The sequence below is a fragment of the Loxodonta africana genome, chromosome 7 (assembly GCF_030014295.1).
Source record: "Loxodonta africana isolate mLoxAfr1 chromosome 7, mLoxAfr1.hap2, whole genome shotgun sequence".
In the NCBI taxonomy this organism is placed as follows: domain Eukaryota; kingdom Metazoa; phylum Chordata; class Mammalia; order Proboscidea; family Elephantidae; genus Loxodonta; species Loxodonta africana.
Window position 1 is genome coordinate 51,837,175 of NC_087348.1, and position 22,047 is coordinate 51,859,221.

The window sequence follows — 22,047 nt, forward strand, 5'->3', positions numbered from 1 at the left end:
TATACTTGCTCCAACTTCTGCCTTAGGGCAGTTTTCAAACCACATTGCAATGAAGGAAAATTCAAACAAAGCACAGGGGTCTCACTGAATTTAGAAGAGACTGGAGTAGTGGGAAGCATAAGTGATTAGAATTTATGGATCAGAATATCTGGGAGGAGGGAGCTACAAAAAGATATCCAGAAATCTACACAGGTATTCCCTTGACTCTTGTTCAATACTAAACTGTGCGTGCTTATGGTGAAACTTGAGACTAAACAAAGATCAGCTACTGGGGAGCTGTAAGCTGAAAAATTCTCAGAGCTCACACAGAGACACTGAGTTCTGACCAGCCATAGTAGACAGATGTTTTTGAATATCCAGGGCATTTGGTAGAGACCCCAGATGGATCTTGCCTTAGAAGTAAGGCTAAACTACCCTTAGAGTTAAGAGTACCATAGACTCAACGTAAAAAAGCTTAAAAACAAGGCTTGAAAGGAATAAGCTAACCCATAGCTAACTTAACTGCATGCGGAAAAAAAAAACAAAGCCCCTCAAAATTCAACAGTCTTTACAGAAACAAAATGCAGACACTCAACAAATAAAAGTCCAGCATTCAATCACAAATTAGCAGACATGAAGAAGTAGGAAAATGTGACCCATTACCACAAGAAAAATCAAAGTGAATTTGTTAAGGTCATCACAGATTATAGGGTCAATATACAAAAATCAAAATAGATGAGTTATTTATGGATAAACTTAACAAAACACACAGATGTTATCTCAAAATGTATCATATTCTTAAAAATAGGTTACGATCACTTGGAGTTGACTTGATGGCAGCTAATGATGACAGCTACAGGTATTTACTGAAAAGACTTATATACAAATGTTCATGGGGCATTATTCTTAATAGCCCCTAACTGGAAACAACCCACATGTCCATCAACAAGTTCATGGATAAACATTGTGATTTAGAATGGACTACTACTTAGCAATAAAGAGGAATGAATGATTTTATATACATATTTTATGTATATTTATAACCTTCATTTCCTGATGTGGCACAACTCAAAATGAGAAGAAACAGCTGCAGACATCCATTAATATAGGAATGTGGAATGTGCAAAGTATGAATCTAGGAAAATTGGAAGATGTCAAAAAGGAAATCGCATGCATAAACATCGATATCCTAGGTATTAGTGAGCTGAAATGGACTGGTATTGGCCATTTTGAAGGAGACAATCATATGGTATACTTTGTTGGGAATGACATATTGAAAAGGAATGGTGTTGCATTCATCGTCAAAAAGAATTTCAAGATCTATTCTGAAGTACAACACTGTCAGTGATAGGATAATATCCATATGCCTACAAGGAAGACCAATTAATATGACTATTATTCAAATATATGCATCAACCACTAAGGCCAAAAAAAAAAAAAAAGATGGGGAAATTGAAGATTTTTACCAACTTCTGCAGTCTGAAATTGATCAAACATACAATCAAAATGCATTGATAATTATTGATGATTGGAATGCAAAACCTGGAAACCAAGAAGGCACAGTAGTTGGAAAATATGTAATTGGTAATAGAAACGACACCAGAGATCACATGATAGAATTTTGCAAGACAAACGACTTCTTTATTGCAGAAACCTTTTGTCACCAACATAAATGGTGACTATACATGCGGACCTCGCCAAATGGAATACACGAGAACTAAACTGACTAAATCTTTGGAAAGAGACGATGGAAAAGATCAATACCATGACTCAGAACAAGGCCAGGGGTCGACTGTGGGAAAAACCATCAATTGCTTATATGCAAGTTCAAGTTGAAGAAAATTAGAACAAGTCCATGAAAGCCAAAATATGACCTTAAGTATATTCCACCTGAATTGAGACCATCTCAAGAATAGATTTGACTCATTAAACACTAATGACCAAAGACCAGACAAATTTTGTAGAATGACATCAAGGATATCATACATGAAGAAAGCAAGAGGTCGTTAAAAAGACAGGAAAGAAAGAAAAGACCAAACTGATGTCAGAAGAGACTTGAAACTTGCTTTTGAATGTAGAGTAGCTAAAGTGAAAGGAAGACATGATTAAAGAAAAGAGCTGAACAAAAGATTTCAAAGGGTGGCTAGAGAAGACAGAAATGTGCAGAGACTGGGAGATAGAAAACCAAAAGGGAAGAACGTGCTTGGCATTTCTCAAGCTGAAACAACTGAAGAGAAAATTTAATCTTTGAGTTGCAATATTTAAGGATTCTATGGGGAAAATATTAAACGATGCAGGAAGCATCAAAAGAAAATGGAAGGAATATACACTCACTGAACCAAAAAGAATTGGTTGACGTTCAGTCATTTCAGGAGGTAGCATATGATCAAGAACTGATGATAGTGAAGAAAGAAGTCAAGTTGCATAAAGGCATTGGTGAAAAACAAGGCTTCAGCAATTGACAGAATACCAATTAAGATGTTCCAAGAAATGGATGCAATGCTGGAAGCACTCACTCGTCAAGCCCGAGAAATTTGGAAGACAGCTACCTGGCCAACTGACTGGAAGAGATCTGTATTTGTGCCCATTCCAAAGAAAGGTGATCCAACAGAATGCGGAAATTATCGAACAATATTATTAATATTACACACAGGTAAAATTTAGCCGAAGATCATTCAGAAGCAGTTGCAGCAGTACATCAACAGGGAAATGCCAGAAATTCAAGCCAGATTCAGAAGACGACATGGAATGAAGGATATCATTGATGATGTCAGATGGATCTTGGCTGAAGGCAGAGAATACCAGAAAGATGTTTACCTGTGTTTTATTGACTTTGCAAAGGCATTTGACTGTGTGGATCATAACAAATTATGGATAACACTGCAAAATGGGAATTTCAGACATTTAACTGTGCTCATGCGGAACCTGTACATAGACCAATGGCAGTCGTTTGAACAGAACAAGGGGATACTGAGTGATTTAAAGTGAAGAAAGATGTGCATCGGGGTTGTGTCCTTTCACCATGCTTATTCAATCTGTATGCTGAGCAAATAATCTGAGAAAATGGACTATGTGAAGATGAGTGCAGCATCAGATAGGAGGAAGACTCATTAACAACCTGCTATATGCAGATGACACAATCTTGCTTGTTGAAAGTGAAGAGGAATTGAAACACTTATTGTTGAAGATCGAAGATTACATCCTTCAGTTAACATAAAACAAAAATTCTCACAACTGTACCAATAAGCAACAACATGGTAAACAGAGGAAATACTGAAGTTGTAAAGAATTTCATTTTACGTGGGTCCATAATCAACCCGTGGAAACCGCAATCAAGAAATCAAATGACGTGTTGCATTGGGCAAATCTGCTGCAAAAGACCTCTTTAAAGTGTTAGAAAGCAAGGACATCACTTCAAGGACTAAGGTCCTTAGCCATGGTGTTTTCATTTACCTTATATGCATGGGAAAGCTGGACAATGAATAAAGATGACTGAAGAAAAACCGATGGCTTTGAATTATGGAATTGGTGAAGAATATTTAATATACCAGATTGACACAGTGTCTGCAAGAATGGGCTGGAGTCCATGGCACAGGACCTGGCAGTGTTTCATTCTGTTGTTCATAGGGTTGCTATGAGTTGGAACCAACTCAAAGGCACCTAACAACATACAGACGTAATTATAAAAACATGCGGAGTCAAAGAAGCCAGACGCAAAATAGTATGTACGGTGCAATTCCATTTATATGAAATTCTACGGCAGGCAGATTAGTTTCTGGTAACAAAAAGCAGATCACTAGGCCAGGGATGAAGATGAGGGATTGACTGCAAAGGAGCAGGAGGAAACTTTTTTAAATTATAGAAATGTTACCTTGATGGGTGATGGTGGTTACATGAGTGTATGCATTTTTCAACACTCTTGTCAAAACTTAAAATGAGTATATGTTACTGTATATATGTACTCCTGTATAAAGAATTTAAAAATGAAATATATACCCTTCCCCTCATACCAAAAAAATTAAAAATTAGGAGTGATTTAAAGTATCATGGATTTTTACTGGCGAATTGAGTAATTAAGGTAGGTTAACAAACGTGGCTGCTTTGATTTTAAAAGACGTGTAAGTGGTCTTCCTACTTATAGAGAAGCTTAAGTTAAAGGTAGCATCAGTAACAAGATTACTTCCTTGATTTCTGTGCCTTACGTTAAGTGTTGAAATTTGTGAGATGTAGAGATTATTCCTTTAGTCTAAATGGATGCAGTAGGATGTGTACGAGTTTCAGATAAGAATTAGCATGTCATATATTTTTCTACTAAATATCAATAATTGCACTTCACTGGTTGTTTTAAGGATGAAAAAAATTTTTTTTAATTAATTAGAAAACCATGTATAGATACTGATTTTCTCAACTATTCATTCCTCCCTTTTATTTCATCCCTTACAATCAAGGGCTAGGTATAAATAGCCTACGTCTTACTCTTCTAAAGGGTTCTGGTGATACATTTTGGGTTTCTCTTAGAAGATTCTTTATAACCATTCAGTGGCTTCTGTAGTTGTTAATTTTATTATACCTAATACTTCATCATTTTATTTAGCTAATTTGGAAGAAACTTAGGTCATAACTGCCACAAAAATGATCTAGCTGGTGGCAGTTATCATTGTGCTTTAATTTCTACTTATACTAATCATTAGCAAATATTTGAATACAGCTATGCTGTGAAGAATTAGTGTTATTATGATTACTGTCTAAGGGCTTATCCTCTCATAAAATAGTCAAGTCTACAAAAACAAACTTTTCACATATACACACAAAGATTTTTACACAGAAGTTAAGCAGGTAATTAATTGACGTTATAACCGAGGGTCCCAAGCAAGGTAGACTTCATATGGTATGTGCTCTAAAAAAAACACTACCAGAGAATTTGGTGTGGGCTTCTGGGGGAGATGGAATTTATACTGGATCCTGGTTTACGATCACTTGGCTGGGTAGAAAGAGATCTTCCTAAGTTAGAATGTTGACTTAGTACATAGAATTTTTTCTCTCCTGTTGTATAAAGTCTGTAACTTTGTGATTTTAAATATTCATTACATTACCTATTTTTGAAACTTGTAAAAACATATTTTAAAGGAGAAACTATGGAAATTTAAACACTAAAGATCTTCACTTTATAGCTCCTTCCACGGCAGTGCTTCAGAATGTTCATTATATATGGCTTCTCAGAATTCAGTTTTGCTCTTTTGTAACCTGAGATGTACTTATTTCTCTACTTGAGTAGTCTTATGTTTCACTGCATATAAGTCTACCTATTATTATTTTTTATTATTATATAGGTAATAGCTAGCATTTCTATTGGTCCTCAAATCTATCCAAAGATAAAAGAGTAATTTTGTAGTATCTGATATTCTTTTAGGAAATTTAAGTCCTTTTTCTGTAAATATATAGATTGAACATTTAAATGTATCTAAATGCAAATTAGCTTGAAGGTTTTTGGCAAATATGTCTATATGATATAGACATTCCAAAGCTATATAATCTCTGATATAAAGTGAAATGCAAATTTCACATGCTTGTATGAACTTACTTTAAAAAAAAATTGTGGTATATTCTTTTAAATTGTAATGATTTATTAAACCCAACAAGGATATTTTTCTTCATTATGAGGTTCCCTCCCAAGTAGAAGCCAGTCAAAAGAATTGTGAAAATAATCCCCATGCCAATAAATTATTTCAATCTGGTCCGTAATCCAACTTTCTTAGGTAACAAAACTGTATAGAACTTTAAAAAGCAATTTTAAAAATTGTTGCTAAAGAATAATTTTTTTATTATAGTCAACAGATATTAATGGGTAAATGTACTGCAGAGGCATTTTGTTTTTAATGTGTTGTGTTCTAAGTATGTTTATCATTGTGATGGAATAAAAATTTTAAACTTATAACCATTAATACATAGGACATATAGGAGATAGGGTCTTTTTATTCAGTAAAAGGTCACCATCATTAATTTTAAAACTGATGATTTTTTAATAAGTCTTCCTAGTTCTTGATGGTCATTATTGAAGTATAATGCATTGAAGATATGGCCTGTACAAAGGCAAAACAGGGATCTTAATTAGAATTCTGACAAACCCACTCCCATAAAATGATAAGATTATTTGTAATTGATGTCACAATCAATTACCATTTAGTTCATCATGAGCATTCTAGTAAGTTCGGCCTTGGTATCGGCCCCAGGATGTTGCAGAGTGAGTGGCTGGGCTGCCCTGCTTATGCTGTTATTGAGACAGGAGGGCACATTTTCAGTCAGCATCCTAATGACCTCTTTTGAAGTCTATTAAATTAACGACCCTGACACTCTATTTTGATCTCTTATAACCTCTGTTTGGGGTTTGTGTAACAAATTGCTTGGGAACCATGTGACAAAAAAAGATAAGACTTTTAAAAAGTTGAAACCTTCGATATTTACTAAAATTTTGTGTGCAAGAAATAAAAGTAAAAATGTAAATAGTAGGATTTTAATGTATTTTATAAAAGAACTTTAGGATATTTTCCTCATCTCCAAAAGACATGTGTTTTTTATTTACAGTGCCCAAATCAGGTTTTTTCTTTTTTAAAGGGGCTGCTTTTCCTCTCTAATTCTAGGTGCCAATGGGTCATGTTTGGTTAGAAGGTGATAATCTACAGAATTCTACAGATTCCAGGTACTATGGACCTATTCCATATGGATTAATACGAGGACGTATCTTCTTTAAGGTAGTGTTTTCTGTTTAAGATGTAGGCTTTCTTCTCTAAGTGGAAAAAAAAATTTCTTTCAACATGAAATTTGAAATCTAAGGGCTGTCACTGGACTTAACTGTTGGAATGATTACATTTTATGAACATGCTGGTAACTGTATATAAAAATTACTCTCCCCCTCCCCATAGGTAATTTAGAATCCCCAGAACAATTTTTGTTTGAATAATAAATTTCAAACTAGTTATAGCTTACTGAACACCTGCCATCTTCAAAAACCTACTTCTCTCTTGTACAATTTATACAACAGTATATAGCCTGAGTACATATGTTAATATACCCACTCCTCACTTATCGACATGATTAGGTTTCAAAGACCAGGTCATTATGTGAAAATTAGCAGGTCAGATGGCAGGCTGCTGGCTCTTGGGGCTGTGGAAAAAAAGGGGCTGTCAAATCCCAAATCTGCAGGTCAGGTGGCAGGCTATTTGCTCATGTCCCAAGAACTGGAGGTTAGATGATGATGTGTAGGATGCAGGATCAAGAGCAAGAGTAAGCCTTGCTGAAACATGATTTATATTGGAAGTAAGCCACACCCCCAAGGAAATACCCTTTTCAACTGATGGGCTCACACAGCAGATCACAAAATGAATGATGACTACATTATTACATAACTGGCAAATTACATCATTACATAACTGCCAAACTGCTAAGAATCATGGCCCAGCCAAGTTGACACATAAGCATCACAGCCAGCATTACTCTCACCTCGCAGTTCGTTACTGCTAGATGTATGTTAACGCACAAAATAGATGGACAGATTTTTTTACTAGTGTTATAAATGCAAAATGTCAGATAATGAGACCGTCGGTAAGTGAGGAGTGGGTGTTTTCATTTGTGGAGGAGGCAGTCTACAGTCAGCCTCATACTGGGATACCTCAATAAAGCGAGTACAGGACTTAGTTGTGGTTCTAGTAGATGCCCGATTCTTAGAAAAGGTTGTTTTCACTAGCTTCTCCTTTTTGTCACAGCAGTAAGGGAAAAACACACATGAATATTTGAGGCTGTTGGATAATTTACAGGATTCTTTACATTTAAACAGATGTCATATTCAAGTACCCAAATCCTAAACATTTTAAGTTGAAGGTTTAAAGTTAACTCTTATTTGGTGTAGTAAAAGGATACACACATACTTATATACTCACATATATATTCCCACAATACACACATAATTTTTTGCATATTGTTTGAATATTCCAAACTTCAGAGTTTAAACATATACATACCTACAAGCTTATTTTCTAAAGTCTTACCATGATGCAGAAAAAAATGTTATTGACTGAAGGGTAAAGAGAAAGCATTTAATTATCTGGCATAGAGAAAAGGGATATATGGAAAAAAAGGAATATGATGGTAATATCATTTTCATTAATTGTCTTCAACCTCATTTTTATTTTACAGATTTGGCCTCTTAGTGATTTTGGATTTCTGCGTGACAGCCCCAATGGCCACAGATTTTCTGATGATTAGCAAGCATTTATTCTTTTGACTTACTGTCTCCTGTTTGAGTGAATTTATTATTGTTGTTGAAACCATGTATTTACCAATAAACTATCTGCTATTCAGTTTTGGTATAAGGAATAAGCAACACACATTCTGCAAGCTACTTTAAATACAGCTTGCAAAATATATGCATATATAGATCAAAATATAAACCAAAATAAGTTATCTAAATTTTTGACAGATATAAAAATATTTTTAGGGGAAAAACCTGGAAGACTACCTCACTTGTACAATGTTTGGTGTTACTGGTATAATTAATCTACTCTTCTTGACCATGCCTTATACTTCAATCACATTTGAGAGTGAAAGTAGTTAACCACTCTTGTTTAGAAGTCCAATCTGACAATACCAAGAGTTTCACATAAAAACCTTCTACGTCATATGCTTGGCCGACTCATACGAAGTTAAATTAAAAACTTTCAGTGATCACTTAAAGGATTCCTTAAGGTTCTTTAAATGCTGACTTATATTGTACACAGAACATTATATATGAAGAAAAATAAACATTAAAGAGTTATGACATCTACAGTCCGCTGTAATAAAAAATACATAAAAAGCCCATTTCATTACACAAGCAGTCCAGTGGTTTCACTATTCATAAATACAGGCATTAATAATCTAAATAATCTGCAATGAAAAGGAAACTAGTGTACCCATTTCAAATTTTTTATTATTTTTTTAAAAATTACATTCTGAAATTGAACATGGCAGTGTTCAAGAGCTTATTCCATGCCTCAGTATGTTACCGTTGTTGTTAGGTGCCATCGAATCAATTTCAACTCATAGTAACTCCACAGGCTCTTGAAGTCTGTAATCTTTATGGGAGCAGATTGCCAGGTCTTTCTCCTGCAGAGCCATTGGGTGGGTTTGAACCACCAACCTTTCAGTTAGCAGCCAAGTGCTTAACTGTTGTGCCACCAGGAATCCTTCTTTTCAGTATAGCCATATGATTTGAAAATATAGGGCCAGGAATGGAGTTGAAACTTCTGCCTCTAAAGGCATACTTTTCTCTGTTGTTGGCACTCTGTCTTCTTTATTAACTTTGAAATAACCTTATGAATATCCATATTAGGTTCGTATGTTATTTACAAAGATTCTAATTTAATTCCAACAACCCTAGAATTTAAGATAGATGTAGGATAGACCTATAAGCAGCTAGAAACATCATCTGCTTTTTCGGTAAACGAGTATGACACTGTTACCCATTTAAACAGGAGGAAAAAGAAAACTCTTATTTTGTACCAAGGAGAAAACAAACCAATAATAAAAGTTCTTAAACAGGAATTGACTAAATTTAATTTCTAATTCATATTTTGGGGGACAATCGGTGAGTATAAATTATAAATAAATATAACTAAATTAATTTTCTATTAATCTGAGGTGGCCTCTGCTTAACAATCTTATATTTTCTCAACAAATAACAGAGATGACAATGAAGAGAAATGTACTTATTTGAGCTTCATATGTTAGTTCAAATGGACTCTCCTCAACATGTCTGAATACATGGTTAAAGGATTCCAAGTAGTGAATAACTTCAGCTATAATGAAGGAGTTCTACAATCAGTGAACATGTATCACAAGAAATCAGGTTAACTTCTTCCACTTCATCCTTGGAAATACTGTATTTTCCACCACATCGGCAGCTCAGAGAAAAAGAGTGATCATCTGCAAAAAAATATATATATATATGATTTAAATGATCACAAGTAACGACTTTGTTAATACTTTAAAAAAAATATATATTCCATAGAAAATCTAAGACAAAGAAGCTCAGTGTTTTGTGTTCACTTGAAAAAGATAGTCTAAGTCCTACTCCCCAGTACTTCTGAATATGCCCTTATTTGGAAATATAGTAGCCCCCCCTTCTCCATGAAGGATACATTCCAAGACCTCCCATAGTTGCCTGGAACCACAAATAGTACCAAATCCTATATATACTATGATTCACCCTACACATAAATACCTATGATAAAGTTTAATTTATAAGTTAGGCACAGCAAGAGATTAAAAACAATAAAATAGAACATTTATAACAGTATATTGTAATAAAAGCTACGTGAATGATGGAGCAGGACGGCGTGAGCTTTCATGATGCCGTGTACTCATGTAACATTTTCATTTAACTTTCTGCGCATAGCAGACAGCACACAGCACACTGCAGAAAGCGAAACCGCGGTACTTGCAGATGTAATTGGCTAACATGAGGTCAGCGGAGTAGAGTGGGCTCTAATCCAGCGTGACTCATGTCCTTATAAAAGGAGGGGAGACACATAGTGAAGAACGCCAGGTGACAATGGAGGCAGAGATTGCAGCTATGCTGCCACAACCTAAGGAACACCTAGGGCTACCAGAAGCCAACAGAGATAAGGAAAGATTCCCTAGAGCCTTTAGAGAGGGCATGACCCTGCTGACAGCCTGGATTTGGACTTCTGGCCTCCAGAACTACGAGAGAATAAATTTCTGTTGTTTTAAGCCCCTACTTTGTGGCAATTTGTTATGGTAGTCCTAGAAAGCTAATGCATTCAGTAAAGAGAAAATGTATTTAAATGAAAGCTAGAAAAATGTCTTGCATAGAGGCAGTGTATTTCTAAAAATTGTCTACAGTCTTTATCTGTAGAAGAAATGTACTGAAGCTATGAATTAAGAGTACAAAAATCCTGGGAGGAGAGGGAGTGCTCAGAAAGGACCCATGCTATTTACTTGAAGTCTTCTGTTTTCTTAAAATTCATGTACATTTTACATTCTTCTCAATTTGTCTGAAACACAGCTATGAAGGGCTGAGGAAAACAAAGCCATACCCATTCTCACAGTCCCGGAGGAAAACAAAGCCATACCCATTCTCACAGTCCCGGAGGAAAACAAAGCCATACCCATTCTCACAGTCCCGGAGCTTGAGTCCCGGAGCTTGAGGCTTTTGCCTGCAATGTATCTATGCTAACTCAGTTGCTTAACAAATTTAGCATATGGATACTTTCTGTTCTAGTATTCTATTACTTTAAGGATCCTGACTCAAATATATACACATGATACCAGGGGTTATTTGTTTTTCTATGTGTATGTGTTGTATATAATAATTTATGAGCCAACAAGACAGAATCATTGAAGAGAGACTGCCCAAAGAAGGCAATATGGTGCAATGTTTCGTCTACTATTGGAAGAAATTTTATTAAGTTTATCATCTTCCTTAGAAGCTGAAATGCTTGTGCCCTGTGAATGAAAGGATCTCTGGATCCACTGGATATCCATTTTACTATCTGTGAGAAATGACTGTCAAAGAAAAACATTACAATCTATTTTTACTACTGTCTTAACTTTTTATTAGAGATAAATTTCAGAGGACTCATGATTTCCTACAGTCAAATCTGTTTATTCAGTTTTTAAACTTCATTTTCTAACATTTAAATTCCATCATATGCAGTTTAAAAAAAAAAAATTCAACTGCCTTGTCATTGCTCTAATCAAGTTCAGCCTTAGAAAAATTAGCTACTAAGTCAACTTTATGTGCCTCTTTTATCAGTAAGGAAAATATGAATTCATTGACCTAATCCTGTATAATCTTCATCACAATGCCTTTTTTCTCCATAGAGAAAAGTAATTTAATCTTGAGTTAAAAACTGCTGACCATCTTCCCTGTCTGACCCAACATATATATATGTAGTAGAGCATGATTTCAAAGTGAAATGTTTTATTAACTTTTCAAAAAAGTATATATCCTAACCAATGATTTTCTTAAAACTAAATCTCCCCGTCTGTTTTTTTTTTTTTTAACCACCTCAGTGAACACTGAGAAACAATTTGAAGTGACATGTGTTCAGTAAGTGATGCAGGGGCTCCATGGGCTACTCACTAAAAACTCCTATCTTGTTGAAAATTCCTTCTTAAAGTATTCTATTGTCATGCCTTTACAAATTGATATCATAACAGAAATCATTTTAAATATACTGAATGAAAACCAACAAACTGAACTTCCTAACTCTAAGGGAAACGTCTCATAAGTTCTCAACAGTCTCAACAGTTCTTCACATATGCCTTTTAAGCAAATGCATCGTTTCAGTTGATGAAATGTCCTTTGATCAAGCAGACGACAGTGTGGTTATATCTATCCTGTAGGGTTTTATCAACTGTTCTGTTCTGGATCTTCCCCTTCCAAGGCTGTTCTGAAATTGACCCTGAAAGAATCTCAGAACAATTTTCTACTTGCTCAATTGATCACACTTTATTTTACTTCATCTGCCAAGCCTGCCCTTTTCAATTGAAACATTTTTACTTGAAAACTTATAGGTGATTAGTTTTAAATATTCCTGCAAAAATAATGGCTTCATGCAATTGTTGCTCAGTATTTTCTCTTATATGGATAAACAAAAAAAAAAACAAAACTTGTTGCTGTTGAGTCGGTTCTGACTCACAGCGACCCTGTAGGACAGAGCAGAACTGCCTCAGAGGGTTTCCAAGGAGCGGCCGGTGAATTTGAAATGCCGACCTTTTGGTTGGCAGCCGTAGCTCTTAACCATTGCACCACGAGGGCTCCAAATAAGCATCTAAGGACATCTTATAACACTCCTCTAACATCCTATAATGCTATAGCTACTTATTACTGATTAACTTAGCTATAGTTTGAATTCTTTATCTTCTTCACTATTGAGTTTGCCGTTGGGAGTACCAGGCACAATTCTTCATGATTTCATGCGGTATATTTCCTTCAATAACTTGGCAGTTTCACTTGTATCAGAGAGCTCATATATTTGTTGACTGAACAGATACTTGAACCACCATCAATCCATATTCTTAATTTAAAATAAAATCTTAAATTATATTTTTTAAAATTATATTTTTAAAAGGTAAAAACCACAGTTTTTACCATTACCGTGGTATCAGGAATCTCTGCTTTCTAGAAACAAAATATATGAGCCCGATCAACTGTAGCAAGAAGAACTGATTTGTCTAATAAGAGAATAAACACAGACACATACATACACTGACTGATAAGATAACAACACACAACTATATTTTCAAAAAACTAGTTGGGCAGGTCTCCCTAGTCTCAATGCTAAATCATATGCTTTCGACTGTCCCCTCCCCAGACTAGCAGCGACAGCCTGTGTCATTGGTGTATTCTATTTTCACAGCAGTAGCTCTCCTTCCTTACTATGATAAAACTATCACCACCACTGGGAACCTCAATTATACAAAACCATCAAATTTTCCAATTATTCACTGCAAATAAGAATTTCCACTATAGGATTTCATTAGGGGAAAAGGGTGTGGTGTTGGGACTGGCAACATAGGCAAAAACATGATTCCCCTTCTAAGTCAATATGGCTTGTGACCCAACTCCCCAAGAACACTGAAAGTTGAGAATTTCCAATTAAAATATATTCCAAATAAACCTGTGGTTTCAGGAAGAATGTGCTCTACCTATCCGTACTCACTATTAAATTTTTTATAAATGCCTAGGGTATTCATAGCCTGGGTGAATAACAAAGCTATAGGGTTAAACCAAACCTGCTGCCGTCAAGTCAATTCTGACTCGAGCAACCCTACAGGACAGAGTAGAATAGCCCCATAGGGTTTCCAAGGCTGTAATCTTCATGGAAGCAGACTGTCAGATCTTTCTTCTGTGGAGCGGCTGGTAGGTTCAAACCACTGACCTTTTGGTTAGCAGCTGAGCACTTTAACCAAGGTGCCACCAGGGCTCCAAAAATATATAAAATCTAGGAAATAGCAAGATTTTCCTCAGAGAAACATGGAAGTGTGGACTCATAGTTTCCATTTAGAAAAGTTCGTTTTCCTAACTTAATGATATTAGATAACCACTGTAATTTACAGAATTAATCATAAGAACTGGGAAATAAAACTGGACTTAAATTTTAAAGTTCTAGTAATAGAAAAGAGAAAAAAAAGATATGACTTCTTGATAGGTCAAGTGGAGTGACAGATTATTCTTTTCCTTTTAAAAAATAATCAAAAAGTGAGGGTAAAATCTAGCATCAAAGTAGAAGCATATGCCCTGGCAGTTTATGATTCCATATAAAGAAAAATGAACAAAAATTCTAACAGGAATTCATTTCAATTGTCAACATAAGAAAAATTATCATCTTTGACTTTATTTATCATATTACACAGATAGTGATGCAAAAACCAAAGTAGTTAAAAAAAAAATTACCTAACATCTAATTTTCTTACTGAAAATTCCTAATATTTTTCTTCACTGTAGTCAAGCAAAAAAACAAAAAAAAAGTTCCAACCTTTATTCCAGGACATTTCTTCAAGATATACTCGTGCATCTACCGGTCCAATATTTCTTAGCTCATCTTCTGTAAAATATAAAATTAAACACTTACTTTTCATACTTTATAACCATAAAGAATGCTGAGAAGGCAGCTCCAGCCTGGTTCCTACAATTCTAATATCCAAAACAAACCAAAACCACTGCCGTCAAGTCAATTCCTACTCATACCGACCCTATATACACCAATTATATATACCCAATTCTAATATACCTACCATTAAAAATCAGCTCACTACTTTTGACAAGTTTTGTGACTACTGACTTCAGCTGACTGAAAAATCCGTAACACACCACTTGTCATAAACTTTAACGGTCAAAATCTATCCCATTTTCCTATAAATATGCAACATGTAAAGCCATGAAGTCAATCTGACAATTGTGACCAGCTATTATTTTTTTTTTTTGTATGGGCGAAAGGGACATTTTTTGTCAGATAAACTGTATCTGTCAATAAGGCAGCAGTGCGGATGGAGTATTTGGACCTTAGCTAGCTGTAATATTTTCTTAGTTTTCTAAACTTAGGTGTATCCGTGTTTTCATCTCTTAAAGCAAGGGTTCTCTCTTCCTCATCTATACCTCAGGAGAGTGCGCTTCGAATGAGATTAGGCTAAAAGTGCTTTGAAGTAGAAAGCACTACCCAGAAAGCTCTACCTAAATATAAGAGGATATTAGTCATCTGATTTTTAATTGCTTAGAAAAGAATGATAACTCACAAGGAGAATTACTTTAATATTTCAATAATCTCATTAACTGTATTATATTGATGTTCACTGCTATTTTCTGGGCCAAAGTTTTCCCTACAGATGAAAGGTCCAAGGAAGCCTGGAATTCAACCTGAATTCAAAGAGTATGGTCCAGGTAGCCTAAGCATGCACTTTGGGATAAAAAAAAAAAAAAAGAGCTACAGATGGCATATTATACTTCCTGTATGCTTGTATTGTTCTTCAATAAGTCAATGCTTAAAAAAGAAACTACTAAAATCCACCCCCCACCTTAATGAAATTTTCTTTAGCTGTCTCACTAGTCTCTTGTTCACTTGCTGAGACTGCTTCCCTTTGTTCCCTTGCGTGAATGCCTGCAATTTAATTATATTTAATAACTGCCTGTTCAAAATTTATTGGTGAGTTACACAATTTTATAATAGATGAAAAGATTATACAATATTTTGAACTCACCATGGCTTTTTATTAAGGTATGTCAAATATTAATATCACTTCATTTTTACTGGGTACCAACAGTCTATTAGACTCTCCCTAAAATCCAAAGATATATAGACCTTGCACAGAGGTCGAGGGTGGTTCTTCCATTTCTGTAGGCTCGCTGAAGAGCTTATGCAGAATGTATCAGGATGCTAATTTCTGAGGAAAACAAAAACATTTCCACATTCCATATAAAGTATGTTTGCTATATTTTATTCAGTTATTCCTCATTCAGTTAATCCCAATTTAAAGAAAGCATTCTACCTACAAGTCTCAAGGATGGAGAAAAAAAATCTTACCATGTTTTAATTTTCTTATTCATCTATCTTTTTATGTCAGAAGGGCCAGGGTAGTGTATTTGAATGAGGAAGTGAAACGCTGTTTTAGATTTGAGGAAGGGAGGTAATAACTGGCACTGAACAGCTCCTATTTGGGGCAAAAATAGGTGAAATCAACTAACAACCAAGTTTTCTATAGTCCAGCTATCTTACAGGTATCTTAAGCAATTTTTAAATCAATTAAAGTAAATCAGAAAAGACAGAGATAATGACAAGACAAATAAGCCGCCTTCATCTAACCTATACTAAAAAACAACCAAACGTGTTATCATCGAGTCAATTATGACTCATAATGACCCTGTAGAAATCCCTCATAGGGTTTCCAAGTAGTGGCCAGTAGATTCGAACTGCAGACATTTTGGTCAGCAGCCAAGCTCTTAGCCACTGCACCACCAGGGCTCCAAATCCTGGACACCTATAATTGTACAAAAAAACACAAAACCCATTCATATATGTTCTATTTTGCCATTTTTAAATAATCAGAAATAATTGGCAAATATAACTGCCAAGCAAGTCACGTTTCTATTGTTCTGCTCCTCTCCTGGAAAGCAATTGTTATTCTCACCTAGTTACTATAACATCTTGTAGTCCCTTCTACTATTCCACCCACTCAGAAAAGTGGCTTTTATATTTTCATTATTTTTTCCTCTGCTTTATTTCTATCCATAGGACCTTTAACCTATTTTTTGGTTGAAAGATCAGCTTAGACCATATTTCATGGTAAAAGGAGTATATTAAAATATGTCCATGTTCCGTGGCTGTGTCTAAAATCTATATATTGACCTGATTATTCAATACCATGTGCACACAGTCCAAATTTCTGTGGGGAGCCTGTTTTTAAAAGTCAGTACCTGACTCAAGAGAGAACATACTATATGATTCCCAGTATAGGAAATGTAACAGGCAAAGCTACTCTATGATGTTATAAGCGGGGGGAGGGGAGTGGCTGGAAGGAGTCACAAGGGGCCTTCTAGGATGCCAGTTAAATGGGTGTGTATACTTAGGATTTAAGAACTTCTCTCTCTGTATGTTATACTTCAATGCAAAGCTATAAAAAGACAGTGCCTGAGACTCAGTGGACACATTTTAAATAGAGATAAGGAAAGAAAAGTTAGGGGAAAGAATGAGTCTCATGAGAAAATGTGTATTTTCTGAAAGGACTGTAATCTAACAACTTCTGAAAAAGGCTGAAGTGATTAACTTAGGGGAAAATTGGATCCCTGGAGAACTGTATAATGAGCAGAGGGGGTACATACAAGTAAAAGGTGAATCTAAATGTGGGAGGTGGGGGGAGGGGGTGACCAAGATCCTTTGTTGAGAGGCAGGTGTCCAGGGAATGGGGCAACAGCACCCCCCTACCATTACTATTACAAGGAAGGAACACAAACAAATCAATGTGGTTTTTTTTCTTCCCTTCTTTCTTTTTAAACAATGATCTCTGCTTGTCCACTATTGTGGTTATAATTAGAAAACTCAATTCTTCTCTATTCCCTAAAGTAATCACAACAACCCTGTAATTAGCTTTGATAATTGTCTAGAAATAGGCATGGAATCTGCAAAAGAGATAAGTTAGTTTTCTTTAGTATTACATATTATAAATATTTTTGGTCATTACAATGAACATTTTATAGGTATCTGAAGATGCAAAAGCTATGGAGTTCTCTGGTTAGAAAATGACACTACTAAATATGTTGAGGAAACAAAAACTTAGAAAGCGGTTAATAAATTAAAGGAAGACATCTAGTATTTTAAATCTAGAATCTTAACTTCAGAATGGTAATAACTACCAAAAACCAAAACCAACCAAAAACAGCCATTTGGAAAGAAAAGCATTGCATAGCATTTGGTGTGCTCTTACGTCTAATGACACTACATGATTCCCGATTCTTTTGAAGTGAATGGGTTCAGATTTTCTAAGGTATCTGGAAACATAGAAAGGTATGTTCACACCCTGTGCTGTGATGATCACAAGCTTAACCAAATATGGAGATAAGAGAAATTTCCAAATTTACTTACATATAGAAAGCAGTATGTTAGAGTTGAAGAAAGATTCCTGAGGAATATTATGATAAAATCAAATAATTTATGAGGTTACTTGAAAAAAGAATCTTTCAATCTTTAGAAGTATTGGCCCTTCTGACCCTGTGTTCTATTGGATTTGTCTGACAACAAGAGGTGAAAGAATTCTGTGGCTCCATTGTCTCAACGGTGGGATCTAAGAAAACACTGGCAGGACTCATCAGAGAGGTTTATGAGCCTGCAATTCAAAGAGATTAAAAGGAAAATCTACGGAGATTCTTTCACACTGAAGAATAACATTAAATAACTATTAGCAGCTTGGTTCAGTAAAGCTTACTAGAGCTCTTGCTGGGTCATTCACAACTTTCTAAAAGAGGAAAGATTTTTTTCAGCTCCATTTGGGAATCAATAAATATTTCTTACTTCTTACAAGACAATGGGATTCCAGTCTTTTTAAACTTTCTCCTAATGATAGTAAAATTTCTAAAACAACTCTTTGTTTGCTGCTTAAATAATTGCACTTCCTAATCCCAGGAAACCTTTTCTAACTGTAGCTACAGTTCAAAAATAAATAAATAAATATAACTTTTCAAAAAGCAGCAAAAAGCCACAGGCGAGAGGAATTCAACTTTATTCACTACAGCTGAGATATCTAAAAGGCTCATTAAACCCAACATGGCCAAAAGATCAAGTCCATCTGCAGCTCAGTCCCTACTATTCATGTGCAGTAATGTCATGTTACTCAAGAGATCAATAAATCCCCAGAATGTTCTCATTTAGCAATCAGCCCACTGTATTTATTTTTAAATAATAGAACAGAAGCCATTTCAAAGGCTTCAAGTTTATTTCAAATTTACACTAAAGAAATCATCTGCGTGTGTAAGTTAAACCAAGAAGTAAAGAGCAGTGTTTTCTTTCAGATCTGACTCAATATCTTTCTTGCTTGTTTTAAAACCAAATAATTTAATTTTAAACAATTGCCTCATTCTTAAAAATCACTGTACTATTATACTAAATTTTTCATATAGAAAGTAACTTGAAGATAATCATTTTCCTTGTCCTTAGAAAAGTCTCTAACTTAATAAGAGATTCAGAATCAGTTAACATTTAACTCGAAACCTCTTCATTAAATCATAAAGCCCTATAATCCTCTCCCTGATGAAATTAAAGAGTCACAGTTGTAAGGCCTTCCATAACTGAAGAAAAATTACAACTTGTGGCTTCAGCATGGACTTGGATAACTCTGGAGCTTTTATAAACTGGGTATAAACCAAATGAAACCATGGAAACTGAACTTGTCCTGTTTCACTACCAAGCAGGTAGAACAGTGACAGAAACAGGCCTGGCTTCTCAGTCTGACCAAAAAAATGCCTCATTCCTAACTGTTTGGGAATTAAAAATAGCAGAATGTATGCAACTGATTAAAAACCTAGTAGCCCAGCACAGTAATGAGAGTCAGAGAGAATGGCTTCCAAATTAGTGTTATGGGACCTTAGTCAAATGACTTAATCTCCCTGAGCCTCAGATTTTTTCTCTTGAAATTAGATATTAATACCTTCCTTACAAGGTTGTTAGATACTGTTGAGCAAAATTTAAAAGACAATTAACACAGTCCTAAAACCCACTGAGTGTTCACTAAATGGCAGTCATTTTAACAGCTATTATCCCATAATGTTTGTGTTGATCTGAATACACCAGACCATTAAAAAAAAAAAAAAAAAAACCAATCTATTATTAGGGGGAAAGGAGAGGAAGGATCTAAAGTAACTACAGTTTAGGAAGTCCGTAACTCTTCACCTTGTCTGGATTTGTAACAGTGTTATGAAATCTTATGTACTTTTTGCTATTGTCAGTCTTATTAAAACTGACTCATTATTATCAAAGCCATAGTCTATACAGAATGTCAGGAGAGGTCTGGGAGGCGGGGGGCAGACCTGAGTTGGACGCTGAACAAAGAGTAAACTGTGAAGTAGAATGGGGGTTTCTGATAGGTTGGAAAAGTAATCTAGGACAAGGTTAAGTATTTCCGTCCCACTTAAATTTCAAGTGAATGGGTAAGTGTCGTATTGGGAGGGGGAGGAAAGGGGACACTTTAGATTTCTTTACACAGAGGAGTAAGAATTAAAAAAAAAACACAAAAAACCCAAACCCATTGCTGTCAAGTCGATTCCAACTTATAGCTTACCCTATAGGAGAATGTAGGACTGCCCCATCAGGTTTCCAAGGAGGGGCTGGTGTATTTGAACTGCCGACATTTTGGTTAGCAGCCAAGTTCTTAACCACCGTGCACCCAGAGCTCCATAAGAATAAAGAAACACCAATCAAAATGTAAAGGACTGTGGGAGGGGAAGGTAACAGAAATGGAAGGCCAATTAGCAGCTATGGAAATAATCTGTGTATGTGTTTATAGTCTGATATGGCCTACTGTGGCAGTTGTGAGAATAAAAAGATCACGTAGGAAAGAATATATTAAAAAGGAAGGAATGTCAACTGACACTTCTGATTCATTGGTTATAAACAGAATAAAGTAAATATGTGAGGGGAAAAAAGCACCGAGAAAGGAGACCTGGTCTTGGTTTTGGAGCCACTGATTTTAACTGGGCCACGTACCCAGGTAGAAACTGGGAGAGAGATTAGAGATGGACACACAAACATCATAAAATCCTACATTTTTCTCCTGCTGTTAAACCAGAACTTCTAATTGTGTTCAAGTATACCAGAATTACAACTATAATCTTGCCCTTAGGTTTTCAAAATATTTGAAACTAGCCAAATTTTTATGAAAAATCACTGAGAATGAAGCCTCTTAAAAATACATTTTCATTACAAAGAAGTTATTTGTACCAAGTAAAGTAACAAATATGAGTACTCACCAATTTTGTAACAAATAAATGGGGAGAAGGAGACCGTCACAGAAAGTTTTCTATATTCCTTTCTCTCCCTCTGAAGAAAATGTCAGTCCCTATCTGTCTTAATGGATTTTCTGCATCATTTCACAAACTTACTTTTCCCAGAAACATTCACCAAAAAAACCTACCCCTGATGTTTATCTTCAAGTTCTACCTGAAGCAAATTTTTACAGCCAATTCTGAAATTCCTAAAATCAAGTGGAAATACACTGATATGGCCATAAATGGAATCCCTAATATTATGAATTCAAGTATTTTGTGAGGTTCTGTTTTAGGACATAATTTACCCAACTATCAACTGGCCTTCAGTCATTATTCCTAACAAAAAAAACAGTTACTCTAAATTCATATTAACTACACTTGAAAGTATATTGTTTTCCTTCTTATGGAGTTAATCAGTCTTTGACATTAACATGCTTTTCAGGAAGGATTCTTCTTTTGAGTTTAAGAAATTACATGCTGATTCAGTTGTCTGACATATAAAAGTTGGTGGGGTTTTAAGATATGTTCCTTGTTTGCTCCTACATTTACATATTTATCTCCCATCCTCAAATAGTTATCCTAATAAAGGGACAAGTAAAGTGCATAATACCACACAAGAAATGTTTTGTATCTAGCTATGGTGAGTAGTTGATCAGCTTTGAGCAAAGACACACTCTACAATGTCTGACCCACCCCCTTCTGAGTCAGGCTGTTTCGGGTGTCTCCAAGTAGTTGGCCATGTAGGTGAAGGAGCCGCATTACAAAATAATCCACTAAGAGAGAACCAAGATACATCTTAATATATAATAATCTACCAGCAAGGATTCCAAGCATAACTTTTACTTTTAAAAATACATTTTTTAATTTAACTGGTCTCATTTCAAGGTTTGTTCCTCCTCAGATCACAGAGAAGTAACCTAACTCATAGGCTGTGTCACTGTAAAAAGCCACTGGGTCACCTGCGTGGCCATAACATTACAAAGCTATTGAATCATGATTTCTATTACCTTCCCATGATATCCTTCTGATACGTTTTTTAA

The 22,047-nt window shown here is 35.3% G+C and overlaps 2 protein-coding genes across 11 annotated transcripts in view; one reads left to right on the forward strand and one right to left on the reverse strand.

The window, feature by feature from the left end:
* The window catches only part of IMMP1L (inner mitochondrial membrane peptidase subunit 1), a 96,536-nt gene extending 88,249 nt beyond the window's left edge, over positions 1-8,287 (forward strand). For 9 of the 10 annotated variants that reach the window (XM_064288335.1, XM_064288333.1, XM_064288332.1 and 6 more), the window contains 2 exons: positions 6,618-6,728; positions 8,170-8,287. In XM_064288335.1, the coding sequence (XP_064144405.1) occupies positions 6,618-6,728; positions 8,170-8,238 (180 nt within the window). In that variant the 3' untranslated portion in view covers positions 8,239-8,287. The remainder of the gene's footprint in view (positions 1-6,617; positions 6,729-8,169) is intronic. The other variant, XM_023550764.2, reaches the window with a different exon arrangement.
* Positions 8,288-8,918: 631 nt separating this feature from the next.
* The window catches only part of DNAJC24 (DnaJ heat shock protein family (Hsp40) member C24), a 56,657-nt gene continuing 43,528 nt past the window's right edge, over positions 8,919-22,047 (reverse strand). Inside the window, exons 4-5 of the mRNA XM_003412302.4 lie at positions 14,517-14,585; positions 8,919-9,936 (exon numbers count right to left, since the gene is read on the reverse strand). Coding sequence (XP_003412350.1) covers positions 9,806-9,936; positions 14,517-14,585 — 200 coding nt within the window. The 3' untranslated portion in view covers positions 8,919-9,805. The remainder of the gene's footprint in view (positions 9,937-14,516; positions 14,586-22,047) is intronic.